The 14,975-nt window shown below is 31.7% G+C and overlaps 3 protein-coding genes across 6 annotated transcripts; 1 reads left to right on the plus strand and 2 right to left on the minus strand.

The window, feature by feature from the left end:
- Positions 1-533: 533 nt before the first annotated feature.
- LOC126854362 (protein transport protein Sec24A) lies at positions 534-7,429 on the minus strand. 2 transcript variants are annotated; one of them, XM_050600976.1, is made up of 15 exons: positions 7,258-7,429; positions 6,575-6,735; positions 5,000-6,129; positions 4,724-4,879; positions 4,494-4,609; positions 4,211-4,313; positions 3,930-4,056; positions 3,740-3,849; positions 2,933-3,548; positions 2,251-2,580; positions 2,073-2,183; positions 1,754-1,926; positions 1,333-1,668; positions 1,110-1,213; positions 534-966 (listed from the first exon to the last, which is right to left on the minus strand). In XM_050600976.1, the coding sequence occupies exons 2-15, from the start codon at positions 6,714-6,716 to the stop codon at positions 852-854; spliced, it is 3,669 nt and encodes a 1,222-aa protein (XP_050456933.1). In that variant the 5' UTR covers positions 6,717-6,735; positions 7,258-7,429; the 3' UTR covers positions 534-851. The 2 variants fall into 2 exon arrangements, with proteins under 2 accessions (XP_050456933.1, XP_050456931.1); XM_050600974.1 differs by having other exon boundaries at positions 3,930-4,059.
- A 243-nt stretch (positions 7,430-7,672) lies between these two features.
- Positions 7,673-11,276, minus strand: LOC126854366 (GTPase-GDP dissociation stimulator vimar). Of its 3 annotated transcripts, none has more exons than XM_050600981.1 (10): positions 11,129-11,276; positions 10,889-11,026; positions 10,499-10,732; positions 10,097-10,263; positions 9,752-9,983; positions 9,424-9,570; positions 8,969-9,364; positions 8,742-8,874; positions 8,404-8,669; positions 7,673-8,316 (listed from the first exon to the last, which is right to left on the minus strand). In XM_050600981.1, exons 1-10 carry the CDS (start codon positions 11,133-11,135, stop codon positions 8,168-8,170), a joined length of 1,869 nt encoding a protein of 622 aa, XP_050456938.1. In that variant the 5' UTR covers positions 11,136-11,276; the 3' UTR covers positions 7,673-8,167. The 3 variants fall into 3 exon arrangements, with proteins under 3 accessions (XP_050456938.1, XP_050456939.1, XP_050456937.1); XM_050600982.1 differs by having other exon boundaries at positions 10,499-10,745; XM_050600980.1 differs by lacking the exon at positions 11,129-11,276 and having other exon boundaries at positions 10,889-11,039.
- Positions 11,264-13,778, plus strand: LOC126854386 (transmembrane protein 242). The gene is made up of 3 exons (XM_050601032.1): positions 11,264-11,410; positions 12,007-12,383; positions 12,732-13,778. Exons 1-3 carry the CDS (start codon positions 11,341-11,343, stop codon positions 12,735-12,737), a joined length of 453 nt encoding a protein of 150 aa, XP_050456989.1. The 5' UTR covers positions 11,264-11,340; the 3' UTR covers positions 12,738-13,778.
- Positions 13,779-14,975: the final 1,197 nt, after the last annotated feature.

Consider the following 14,975-nt stretch of genomic DNA (forward strand, 5'->3'; position numbering starts at 1 on the left):
ACCATTGAATATTTTTATTTGGCGACACACATCATGCAAGTACACACACACTTTTATTTTACTTTTATTACTTATATTAAAAATGCAAAACTGCACTTATTTAATACCATTTCTATTGCATATAATTATTAATAAATAATATTTGTAATTATTTGCAAATAATATTTTTGACGATTTTGAAGATGTGTGTCTACATGTGTGTGTGGTATTTAAGATAAGAACACTTGCGTATTAATTCGCAACAATAACGTTATTTCAATGAATAAGAAAAAAAACTTAAATATATAATTTAAAAAAATATTCTAACATATCTCTCATCAGACAAATTTATATTCGTCATTGTTGATGCTATTCATCGAATTACCGTTATTGTAAAAAAGAAATTTTTTTACTTAAAGAATAAGAATTTCTCTCATAGAAATAAAAATGCTATATAGATGTAACACAAAATCATAAAAAATTGGATATCATTTGCTGGATATATATAAGTTAAAGCATTGAGAAATTGCTTAACCCAAGTGGTTACACACAACTAGAATGTAAATCCATATATTGGAGTTATTGATGATAAAGAAACATATAATATGTAATAATAATAATTATAATAACAATAATTACAATCTATCATATTGAAATGTGTCAGTGTCTTTCAATAAGGCTATCACTGCTGCAGAAATAGAGATGGCATAAGTAGATCTTGAATCACGTGATATGTCCCAATATATCCCAAATGAGACCCAAAATCGATGAATTGTGATGAATCGCACCATTTTTTTATGATTCCATGATTCATGGATTCGATAATTAACACTTTCACAAGTTAATCTCATCCAAGAATTTTTTTAGTTTGATCATTCTTTCACTTGTGTCTTGAGATGTTGCAAGAACTCGTAATAACTAAGAGCAGATTCGAATCGATCTTCTATCAATCGCTCGATGAATAGTGTCCTAAAATGGCTGTCATCCCTGAAAAATAATTAACTATATTATAAAATATATATCAAGATGTAAACAGCTTAAGAGATGCATATTGGAGATAACTGTACTAGTATAATAACTTGCAATTTGAAACAACTTTTTTTCTTACCAAATAGAAACAATGCACTTACCTGATAATTTGTACAGATACATAATACGGCTTATCCTCTTGCAAGCTAAACACAAAATTTCGCAACCGTTCGCTTTCTACTGTATCCAATTCCGGTAGTTCGTACTGCAAGATAAATTTAAATAATAAATTGTTGAATTTCTATCTCGATGGATTCTAAATTTTTATAATCCGTAAATTATGATCTTTTTAAATGCAACTGATAAAACTTATAAAATATTCACCATTTCTTCCGGAATAGATACGAATGCCGGAACTCCGAGTATATTAGTACAAAAAATTGGATTAATGTTTTTGCCAATGTAAATGAAGATTCTGTCACCAGCGTCCATAAGAAAGGCGCCCCGGCTATCGAGTTTTTCCGCGGATAAATGAAGTCGCGGCGGCTGCGGACACATTTTGCCATCAATGTCCTTTGAATTGCGGTCATCGAGCGCGTGAACAGGATACAAATCGGGAAAGATCACTTGCATTAACTGTGCTAATGGTAACGTCTTCAATTGAAACATGGCGAATACACGATCATCCAAACGTGTACTCGTGCCGGATCTAAACGCTATCTGTAAATCGCAACAAAAAGATAAGAACAATAATGAACACGTCTAAGTATAAACTATGTATATATTTAAATCATTAATAACTTACACTCTTCAACAACGCGATGATATACAGTGGCAACAACTTCAAACTTCCCGGAGCGATAAGTCCTCCGCCGCCGGAAGATTGTGATAATCGATATGCGGACAAGACATCAATAGCAACGTTTATCAATGCATCTCTAGCATCCGATAAAGATGATTGAAGCGATCGATCAACAGCTATAAATATTTAAATAAATGCTTTCTTAAATTTTATTTATTAATTACAGAAATTAGAGATAAATATTTTATTATTATTAAATTTTTATGTTTTACATAAGGATTCATAATTAAAAGCGATATAAAATTGTAAAAGATTTACCAACCCATCTTTGATAACAGGCCCACTATGCATTGTTGATCTGCAGAATGCAGAATATCTGATAGACTCGCTACGACTGGTAAACATAAAGTGTGTACCCTAATCCTTCGTTCACCTATAAATATATAACATGTGAAATGTGAGAAAAAATTGCTCTAAAGGAAAAATAATAAATTTATTACCTTTGCTCGAAGTATAGAGAAGAGACGCTTGGAAGCACACATTCTGCACGTCGGAGAGGTTCTCGTCAATAGAAATTTGCATGCCGAAACCGGCGTCCGGATTAATATTTGGTAAACAGAGAAGATCGGTCGATCGAACGAAGAAACTGCCGTGGAAGGCGTGGATGCTGAGACCGCGGGTACAACGAAGTCGCATTACTGCTTCGAAACCGATCTTTCTGGTCAAATAACGGCGTAGCAATCTCTCCAATGTCTCAGCATTCTGCAACTTTGATGCTCGAAACAGGGGCAGATGGTAAATGCATCCACCAGTAAACTTTGACATGCATGCTGCAGAATATAATAAAAAAATGATTAAATATTACAAATAATATAACATAAATGAATTGACAACAAACAATACATTTTCAAATTTAACTATTGCACTATTTACTAATTTATATAATAAAAGATATTTTTCCAGTTATAGAAAATCAAAATTTCTTATGCTTATTTCTCAAATCTATCTGATAAGATTTAATAGAGAACTTACTATTTTTTTAACTCGTGCGATTAAATATATATTAGAAAAAAAAATTTTTAATCACGAGAATTGGATTAATTAATTGCATATTCATTGTTTTACTGCAAAATTTATCGTTTCATTAGAAAAATAGTATTCAATAGAGATAATTTTACTTACATAAAGTTGCCAGATCGCTGTATTGACTATTCAATAAGAACAAATCAATCGCAATCTGTTGTCCACTGCAATCCAGAGCAAACCTTTTGTAGAAATCCGTCGCTGGATTAAGATGCGGCACATCTTTGTTCGCTCTAGTATTTGGATCTTCTCGCGGCTGCAAGGCTCCTGGACCAAGATTAGGCAAACATGTCTGGAAAACAGTGACGCGTCCTCCAGTGGCGGAAAGAAGTTTCAGGGCAGCTTGAAGACCGGCACCGAGAGCGCTGTTAGTATCGTGAGTGCCGCAAAACTTGACGGATAGCTGAGCAAGAAGGTCGCGAATGAGCTCTTCGCGTTCTTTCAAATTTACAATCAGGTTCTCTGGACATGGCAGAAACACGTCGTCGATATCTAGCATGATCATCTCGTGCGGCTGCGATACGTTATCAGGCATGCTGAAAAAATGAAGGGCCGAATCGACAGCGAGAAAACCGACTTGAGTACGGCTGTCACCGGGGAGACGTGACAGTTCATCAGTGATAGTGTTGCAAACAATCTGCAAATAGCCACTTTCTACCGCGAGACGAGAAACATCCATGACGAAGAGATAAACAGCAGGCTGAGGTGGACGGACCTGAAAAATACGCGGTATCCATCAGATTTAAATTCATCGAGAAAGAAAAAATTTCTCATGCGTATAGATTTTATAATTATAAATAATATGTAGATATTTGATCTAATTCAAAAGCTGATTATTTATACTTTAGTTAGTATACATATATATGTAATCGGAATTAAATAAAAAAATAATCTGTAATAACTGACCATGTACTCGCTTGGCGCAATAAACTCTATCGTGCCAGTTCTAACTTCTGGCCGTCGCGATGGATCACCGTACGATTTCGTCACAGGATCAAATTGAAATTCGTCAGGAACTGCCACAACGAGATGTGAATATATTTAATCGTGACATAATATTAAATAATAATGTAAGCAAATCTAGCATGTTTATTACGTTCATTCAATCTGAAACAAAGATTGCATTTCCATCTTCTCGAATCGACGAAGTATACAAATGGGTTGATATATGTTCTGCAAGCTCGACAACGTACGATTGTAGTGCATTGAATCACTGCCAAATGCTGCTGCGACAAATAACATGTTTCACATTACTGAAATTTATTCTATTCTACAAAAAAATATTCTAAAGAATTACTTAAAAATATACTTTGCACAATCTCTAATAGGTTCTTATATAATTTAAATTATGAAAATTCATTTACATGCATTACTTACGTTTAGGTCTCTAAACGGATGTATTAGTACACCAAATGGCAATCTTGATTTTTGAAGGAGCGAATTCGATTCTGGAACCTTTGTCAATGTACACCTGAATATGCTGTAAATATTTGATACATTATGTAAATAAAAATAATATTTATATCTTAAAACAATTTCTGTAACAAAAAATTCTAAAATGTTCAATGTTTTATATATTAAATATTTGGGTTCTCTTTTACAATAAGAATGCAATTTCTACATCTTAGAGATAAAAAAAAAAGAAAAGAGGAAAACTTACTCAGGATTACAATTTACATTATCCAAGAATTCCTGATGTAATTTGATCTTTGGTGGTTCGATTTTCTCAGGTGGCAGTATATTTCTGCATTGTAAAAGGTCTACTGATTCTATCCCCTGAAAAAAAATATTAGTAATATATTAAAGTAAGACATTTTTATAAGTTAAATTTTCTCTCTTTACATATATAATTAAAGCATTAAAATATTTTAATTAAAAAAAAATAAATACCCATAATTTGTTGTAACTAGTTTGTGTAATGTTTAGATTGCCCATCTGATTATTTAATTGATTTAATTGGTCAGGATACATATTAGGATATCTTCTATTTAACGAATCTAATGGGACGTTCGTCATCGGACCGGGTTGTTGTGAACGCGTATCGTACTAAACATATAAATAAAAAACTATTGATATTATAAAATCATACAAAAACAGAAAAATATTAATTTAATAAAATTTACAATATTACATATTAGAATGTGTTATCTTTTTAAATTCCTTTACCATTTGTTGTCCCGGAAGAGGCGGCATTCCTGATGGCAGCGGTCTCGCACCATGTAACTGATTAGCTCCCAAAGGTGGTGCAGTAGTTCTTGGAAGTAGCATCGTGGTATTGGCAGTGTCCTGTTGTGGATATCTTCTTTGACCAGGTAAATTTTGATGTATATTTTGACTTTGAGGAATATTTCCCAATCCCGTGGAATCCATGTAACCAGTAAGTAAATTCTGTTGTGGTTGCAGAGGTTGAGGAGAATAATCCTGGGAATTCCGTGAATCTACATTATGGCCTTGTGAATTGGGAAGTAAGTTCCGTGTACTAGAATTCGATGGTGTTAATGTTGGACTCAATATATTCTGTTGACTACTGTATTTGAGTTGAGGACTGTTTAAGCTTTCCGAAAAACCGGTTGTCGGTTGTACTTGGATATTCTGAATTCTCGGAGATTGTATATTGGAAATTGCTGGATCTTGTTGCACATGCCTGGTTTGATTCAAACAATGTTGAGTGACATTCGAAGGAGGTAAACTAACATTGGATGGAGGTGGAAAAGTAGGATCACTTTGACCATGCGCCAAGGTTTTATTTATTCCTGTAAAGGATGTTTGACCTCCTGCAGTTTGATCTGTAGAGACTTGACTAGTCTTATCAATGCTACTGGATGTTCCAGAAATGCCTATAGTCCCCTGTGCAGCATTAGTAGGTAGGGGATTAGTTGTCCATTGATAACTTTGGTTCACTTTAGCAAACTTCGGTTCGATAGTATTTGTAAACGTCGAAGGTGCAGATTCTGATGAAGTTTTTACTAGTGAAGACATCTGATTTGAAGGAATCGTGTATCTATGTTGAATCTCCTGATTAGGTTGGGATACAAAGGTAGTTGAAGATGTACTGACTGCAACATTTGAATGAGTACTAGTGGCATATTGGCTAGAGATCCCATAAGGATTTACAGGATTATATAGTTGTGTTCTAGGTGGAGAAGGCAACGCATTGGAACTCGGTGGTCCGTTTATTGGTGGCATTGGCGGTCGAGGCAACTGAGGCCGATATTGATTATGAAGATATTGAGTTGGCGATGGATCTCTCGAAGTCTCCCTGGACGGGTCGCGCGACGATTGCGATGATGGTGTGCCTAGACATACATTTATTATATATAGTTATCTCAATTTTTACAAATTCTCTAAATAAGACTCAAGTAATATTTTTAAAATTTCAACTAATAATCATTATTTTTAACATCATAGTAAATGGATACTTTAAAATAAAAAATACATTTGATTATGACTGCTCCATAGAATTTTATATAAATTTATTATCTACTTTCTCAAAATAAAATTTTATTTATATATTTAACCAGATATTGAGACAAGCTCTTTATATTAAGATATTGAACAAGATAATTTTTTTTGCCAGCAATCTATTAATCATTTTTTTTTGAAAAAGCAAAGAATTAATTGTGTTGCCTTGATTCTTATTATAGCCTTACAAGAATCAGAGTCACTATTGAGAAGACAGTTGATGAATTATACTTGAAATATAAAGTTTCTTTGCCATATATTCCTTTGGCAAAAACTCACCAGTTAGATTAAACTGGGGAGACTGCATACCATTTTGTTGAGATGCAGAATTTTGACCATTCATTATCGGTGATGGATCATTCTTCAAGGAATTATTGGGTTCTGGATATACTGGATATTGATAACCACTTGACTGTGACATTTCGTTGTTTTAAGTCACACTGCAAATAAAATATAATGTTGATAAATTATAGAGTGACACACTCTTAAAAAGATGTTTCTACATATATCAAAAAATTATAAACTATTTGATTTAAGATTTATCTTTTTATTCATATTCAAAATAAATTTAATATATGTAATATTAATATAATAAAAATATAATGCTTCTATCTGAATTCTTTTTGTGAATCAATCAAAATTGTGAATCAATAAAAAGAATCCTGTTAAGCACAACTACCTCCAATAACAGCTGTAGAAATCTTACGATACTATGAAATTTTAGGTCTACGCAAAGCAATTCTTAGACTACTGAATAAGAAATTTCAGATTAAAAAATAGACAAATTGGGGAATGAGAAGATCAGAGCTACAGCCATCAGAGATACATAAGACAATTATCATCTTTATTAATGCAGAAGGAAAGTATAAATTATAGCAGGTTGACGTTTGAGCAGTCAAAACGCATTGTCAGCGTGCCAAAAGGTTAAAATGCAGAATACGAAAGCTGGAATATCCGCCTACCTTTGCAATGACGCGGGTCGCTCGAAATTAGGAATGGATGGACACAGACTCACGCATCACCTCGTTTATCTCCACGCAATCCTACAGGACGATATAATTGCAGCAATTCGAGAACGGACAAACGGCATACACAACATTACGTGGCAGCTCGTACGACTGCTGCGCCACGGCATGGATAAACGATAGCACGTGACGATACCAGATGGCAGCAAATCAAGTTGATATCATACCGACGAAAGGAGCAAAGATTTCTTTGTTCTGATTGGTCAACGCATCTCCGGAGATTAATTCTGACATTCGCGAGCTTTTAAAGAGCCTCTTTATTTTTCGAATTATTCGATTTTGTATTTTACTTTTCGCAATTATCGTATAATTCTGCATAATAGCAATATGGATTTAAATAAAAAAATATAGATAAATAATGAGTATATATTTTTTCACAAATATAAGAAAATATACTTTTGTGCATTCAATCCTTTCTTGAAGGCGATTTGATCGCAGAACTTGTTAATTCAATTGACGCAGCGAAATTTTTAACTATATAGTTATAATAAAATGATAAAACTACAAATCTATCCATCTGTTGTCAAAGTGCTATAGATACATATTATTATTGGTAAGTCAATCTGACTTTAATTGAAATAGCTTTCTAACAAGGTTTTTACAAATCTTATGACAAAATAATTAATTGCATTGGCACATGTACATCAATAGAAATACATATTCTATATATATTTCTCAATAAATACATTTTGCAATCTCTGTGAATCAAGTCGAATGATGATTTGGTCATTGAAGAAGTTTGCATAGCTCTTTGGAATGAATGGAAGATACAACAATGGCAGCACATGTGAATGTGTAATGTTTGGTCATAGTTTTTTTTTTTTTTTAGAACTTATATATCAAGTTCCTAGCTCGTACCCAAGACAGCGCACAGCGTGGTTTGCAGTTCAGTGACTCGCGTCCAGATTTCTGTAGCATTATTTTCATTTTTGTTTAACTGCAAAGTTTTACAAGCATCGGCTAATCCACAATTTTTGAGATGTTCTTTTAATCGATCTAAGGTAAAATTGTTTATTGATTAAATATTGAACAAAAATTCTCATATAGTGCTATAGTTAATGTTTTTCCAAGATAAATTAATACCTGATTGCACAATGCTATCCAATAGAGATAGCGCGTTTAGCACAATGTGCATGTCGAGATCATCGCGCGCTTTAAAAAATTCGCGCATGTTGCTCCCAAGATTTGCTTCGATCAGTAACTCCTCAGATTCCGTCGGACAAATTTTCGTCAATATCGTCAAACCCAGTATTGCTTCATTTTGCATTAATGTATGCTGTGCCAGAAGCATATTAACCAAGTGCTGCACTGCTCCGTATTTGATAATGGACAAGGCAATCTGCTTGTCCCTGAAAAATTATATAAGTTAAAGTTATAAAGTTTGGGGATTGTATCATAAAAGCCGTTGTATGAGAGCGAACCTGCTATTGTTCATTATCCAAGCGATTAACCGATTCGCTTCACCCTGAACGCCGGGGTGATCCGCGATATTGCACCATTCAACCGCTCGTTTGATTAAGTCCTCCCTTCGTCCTAAGGAGATTGCTGCTTCTCCTACATCAAGTAACTCAGCCATAATTATTACATTATTCTCTTATAGTAAATATTATTACTGTTTAATTTTTAAGAGATTTTTATAAGTGCTCACTTTGACCATCTATGACTATCCTAAGCGTTCCCAACAATTTGAAAACAACGGGAAAAGTAGGGATGTCCAACATCGGATAAAGTACATCGATCAGACCATCGGCGAGTATCAACGATTTGTTATCCATAGGTATGACGAGATTGCGTAATGCGCTGAGCAAGGCGTGCTGGCATCTGATATCACCAGACTTGCTGTCGTTCTTTTGGAGAAGTTTTAGCAGTTTTCGATGAATTCCCTGTTCGACCATATGCTTACAATGTATATCGGTTCGTGCAAAGTTGCCCATAGCCAAAACAGCAGTAATCTGTAAGTCTTCGTCAATGCTCTCTAGCCATTCTACCAACTTTTTGTAGACAGGACCGTTGCTATTATCATAAAGGAAGTTCATGCTGTCATCTAGACAAAAAAGTACATTTGTTAGAACAAATAAAATTGAATTTGAAAGTTTTCCTCACCTCCAGTTAAGATTAAAACTATTAAATTGCAAGCAACTTTGAGAACAAATCGCGTTTCTTCGTCATTGCAATGTGGACCATGTTTTTCTAATAATTTCAGGAGCAAATCGCACACTTCTGTTTTGGCTAGCAACAGCTTTATTTTTTCTAAAAGATGGAAAAAAAATTACATAATGACAATTATTATATCAACTTAATGCACTCACACAATTTTAAATTTATGTTCTGTAAGTTATGTTCATTTAAAACATTATATTAAAGTATCTTTATTTTATTACATATTTTAATCTAGATTTAATTATTAATCAATAAATTATCATTAATTTACCATCTTCAGCTTGACCATGTAATAATTCCAAACACATTTCACATAACTCGGAAGAAGTGTCGCTGATCAATACATTAACGAGAACTTTCGTTAATCTCTCATCGAGAAATATAATGTTCGCGTCGTTTAATAAGCTAAGAGTGAGTAACGCGTGTACTGCCGCTTCGCCACCGCTGATTCCATCTTCCTCCAAGATACTGCAAATAGTAGGTACTATGTCTTCTTTGAGTGCCTGATGAAGTATATTTACATAACAATTGTTTATACAAATCTTGCCTATCTGTTGTGCTTTTGTAACATCATTGTTGATTATTTTATTCATAATTCTCAAATAAATGTTCTTACCTCTTCATACAATACTTCCTGATCCACTAAAAAATTTAATAAAAAACCAGCAGTCACGTTTCGCAGAAAACTAGCACCCTCAGCGTTCTTTAACGCAATACTTTCTTTCAGCACTGTTAAAATTATTTTCAGCCCATCTTGCTCCCGCACCAATTTTTTACCATTCTCTGTAAAATAAATGTTCCTCATTGAAGCTTATTATTTAAATTTATATTTTTTATTTTTATTTAATTTTCGCACAATTGTACGAATTATATATTTAAATCAAATACTTATATCTTCTGATGATAACCGAGTGCTTAATATATAAATATATACATGAATGCATCAGTCTTAAAATTTTATGATTTTTATTTTAGATAGTTAGATAAATTATTATGTAAATGTGATTATTGCAACAACCATTTTCATAACAAATATTTCCTAGAGCTCTGGAAGCCTGTGTCAATATATCTATATCCTTCTTCTTCAACAAGTCAACCAGAGTTTGTATCAACCCTATATTTGTACATTTCTCCCTTCCCCTTTCAGTCTTTGCAATCTCTGCAATAGCTTTTGTTACTTTTGCTACAATCTGTTTAGACTGATGTCCAAGCAACGTCAGGAAAACTTCATCAATGACTAGTTTCGATGTCTCTAAAACCATATACTAATAACAATATAAATAATTAATAACAATTTTATATAATACAACATTAAATTACGCGATTGACAATAAATTGCAAAAAACAAAATATAAAATGTTGATCACACGCATCCAACTCAACATGCATCACAGTTTTCTCATTATACCTCCAATGGAAGTTTTGCTAACATTGATCACAGAATCCAATATCTGAATGATATTAGAACATTCATCTTGCGAGGTATCAAGTCTCATGACCTGTTTTAAATTATCAACAAGCTCATCGATATTATGCTTTGCTTCGCCTGTAACATACATTGAAAGAAATAATCTGTGTGATATCTTTTCAAAAGCAGAAAAAAGAGAAAAAAAGGTATGAAATGAAAGAGACAATAAGACGATTTTACCTTCCATTTTCGTCTATCGAATCAATGTCGAGAATCCACAAAAGTATGCCTCTCGATTTAACGAAATATCAAAAAAAAAGTCCTGGCAACTCCTTTGCTCACTTTTGACATATAGAATTGTGTCATGTAGTTATCCCGCATGTGTAAACGAGCGGGTCTTGGGCGCTTTAAAAATGGCGGAATAACCGTCCGGCTATTTCTCTTCGAAGGCAATGGCGGAATTGAAGGATGCTGTGACAACGTCCGTTGTGAAATCTGCGAAACAGAAAGAGAAAATATACGGTAAGTTGAATCCAAGAATTACGGGAATTATAAGGAATATCCGCTCACGCGTATATATCGTCCGTTGCAAGCTAACCTCACATTTATGAGAGCGCGTTTTCTCTCTTGATACATGTGCCACTTGTACATAAAGGAAACTGCAAATTGTATTTTTTTCACACAATTATTAATATAGAAAAATGTTTGATTTAATCTTAGTTTTGCTCAGAAAAATTCTATTTTTATTTTTATTACACAATGTGCTTTATATTTTAACTCATCAATAGAAATTTCTCAAGAAATTCAAAATATTACGGATAAGCAAGATATTTTTATCACAAATTATTTTTTCACGATTAAATTAAGGTTTTAACATTTTTTTATCTGATATTATCTAATTTATCTGCAGATGGCATATATTATATAACATGTGTTGCTACAATTTTGTCATTTGTATATACTATTTTCCTATATATATATATATATATATATACATATTTTGATAACTGTTATTAATTAAAGTTCAGTTCCATTTCCTTTTTGTCTTTTTTCATTGCTTTCTGGTAATATTTATGCAATTGCATATTTTTTCAGTAAATTTATTGATATTTCTATAGCTGCAGTATTTTTAAGCACCGTTGCAAGTATTTCTGCCTTTGCTGGCTTTGCCAGAGCAGTGGGGATTACCAAAAAGCAAGATCCAAAACACTTTGGAGAAGGAATTTCTGGCATTAAAGGAATTAATGAAACAGGAGCATCATTAGCGATACGAGCCCTTGGCTGGGGTTCGCTTTGTGCTATCACAGGATGTAGCTTATTTTTCTATGGAATCTGGAAAATTTCTGGAGCCACTAATGCAGAAGAATTTAGATTCAAAATGGGTTCTTTACTACCAAAAATACCAAAGAAGAATCCACCTCAAAGCAGAACAGAATTTGAAGGTTTAACAGATCTATTGACATACATCTCCGAAGATTGGGGACAAAATAAAGAGGTAAGGATTATCTAACTTTAATACTAGAAGCCTACTTTTTTTTAGAAATGTGCTAAATATTCAGAATTGGTATACAATAACATGTTCATAGAATGATATAAAAGTTTCTTAAGTTTTTGTGAATTTTTAATCTTTTTACAACGTTAAGATAAAATTGTTTAATAAACCAAGTAGTGGTTAACAGAAAATTAATCGAGACATTATTTAGATTGCAACTTTTTTTTGTTTAAAATATTTATTAAAGTATCTTTTATATTTACTTGTTTAATTAACCATAAAAGTATAAGATTTATTTGTAAAAGACGGATTTAATGACAAGATAATTTCTTTTGTAATTTCTTTTTGTAGGAATAAAAATTTGAACATGCATATATATAACGTGTATATATCTTGCTTATGACCAGCAGGTCATTATGACATTTAATAGATTTACGAATGGCGTGATCAGTCGAGAATCGTACGATAGTATGATGAATCATGCATGAGTTTATCGCGTGTTACCAAATAACTCATCGTATATTGAATAGATTGAATGAGTTTTTTATAAAACCGTAAATTAAATCAATAGCAAGTTAACTTGTGGATAAATATTTTATATATTTATTGTATATCTAGTTATATATACATACAATATTACTTAAATAAAAATTATAAAATTATAATACACCCGAGGAATGTTATTACCAGCATCAAATTAAGAAAAGTAGTTATTTAGTAAACGTGGTTAATTACTGTAATATAATTATGTTATATTAATTATTCGCAAAAAAGCTACTTTTTCCTATTTTAGAGCAAGTTAATGATATTTGAACTCCTGTGATCCATACAAACTAGGATTTGTTTTTATAGTTTTAGTTATTATATATTTGGAAAAAAGTTAAATTTTTTGATAATAAAGTACTACTGAAATAAAACACTACTATATTAGAGTCTTATGCTTAGCAAAATATTTAATTTGCACTTTTACATTTGTGTTTGGCGCTGTTGCTTTACATTGCTTTTTTTTATTTAAACTCTATGAGATATATTAGATTATCTATAGTCTATAAATGAATTTAAAAAAAAATTCAAGATTTATCAACTATCGTCTAAAAAAATTTTAAGACTAATTTAAATTTAACAGAATTCGCAATATTTTGGAAAAATATTTCTAAATATTGAGTTTTCGATATTTTTCGTAAAATTATGTAATTTTTAAAAAGCTAAAAAAATGATAAATAAAAAATCTTGTTTAGAAATAGTCATTAAGAGATTTAATATTATATAAAAAATGTAACGTTAATTTATTTGTTATTTTATAAATAATTTATATAAATGTATGCAATTTTTGTATTTCTTTATGTAAGAGGGAGTAAATTATGATCTTTTTCTAAAATAAAATTGATATATCTTGTATTCTCCTCTCTTTCAATATCAAAAATAAAATTGAAATGCAATAGAAAAATGCACTTTTTTATACTAAATGATTATTGAATATTAATTTTTAAAAGTTATGCATTTTTGTAAAAAAAAAAAACCGAGAAATCAATATTTAACAGTGCCCATTTTTGAAAATATAGCGAACTTAACAAAGTGCTTGGCACAAATCACATTTTTAAAGTTTTCCGACCATATATCATAGTGATTAAAATCTCGGAAGGCCATTTTAATGCTGCAAAATGCAATCGATTTCGTATTAAGAAAATCGTCCGATTAGTAATTAATTTGTAATGACTTGTTATTAAAAAGAAATTAATCTGTTAAAAAGATCTTTTTTTTATTAAAGTAATAACGTATCACATATCTTGTTAATAACAAAAAAGATTCAACAAATTTTCCAGTATGATATCAATATGATAATGACAGAACATCAGTGGATCGTACGTGTTCATTATCTGTACAAGATATATCACGTTGAAAGAACGTGAGACTGGACCGCACATTTATGCTAAATAAAGAGAATACAAATGTAATCTTGAAATAAGCACATGTTATTGCATAAGCAGTGACAACGTAATAATAAATAATTGATGACATGTGAATAAATCGAGCGTGTATTATCAAATGATCAGTTTATATTCACGAAACAATAAGTGGAATATTATGTTTAATTTTAAAAATGTCGCCAGTAAATAAATTAATAAACAAGTGTTTATACGACCAAACTGGCAATTTATTGTTTGATTATTATATCACGACGTTTCGACCATATGGTTTTGGTCCTTATCAAGTGAAACTAAAATTACAATACAATAAATAATGATAGTCATGTTACAAAGAAAAAAATATGATTAAGCAACTTACGTTATAAATAAAAAGTAGAAAGAGAAAAATCGAAATGTCAAACTGACATTGCGTCAACCACTATGTTTGGAATACTGCGATCAACTAAACGACCTTTATTAATTTATCGTATATGTTGTTTAAATTCTCTGTATCTTTTTGGGAATTAATAGTGTTGTCAAATTTTTTAATAAAAAACATTTCAGCTATTTCTCTCTTTCTGACATGTTTTTCGTTATGTAGAATATCAGGCGCTGACCAATCGAAGTCATGATCAAATTTTAATTTGTGTTTGCTAATTACGGATAAATTACTTTCGTGCATTTTTAT

The sequence above is a fragment of the Cataglyphis hispanica genome, chromosome 14 (assembly GCF_021464435.1).
Source record: "Cataglyphis hispanica isolate Lineage 1 chromosome 14, ULB_Chis1_1.0, whole genome shotgun sequence".
Classification (NCBI taxonomy): Eukaryota; Metazoa; Arthropoda; class Insecta; order Hymenoptera; family Formicidae; genus Cataglyphis; species Cataglyphis hispanica.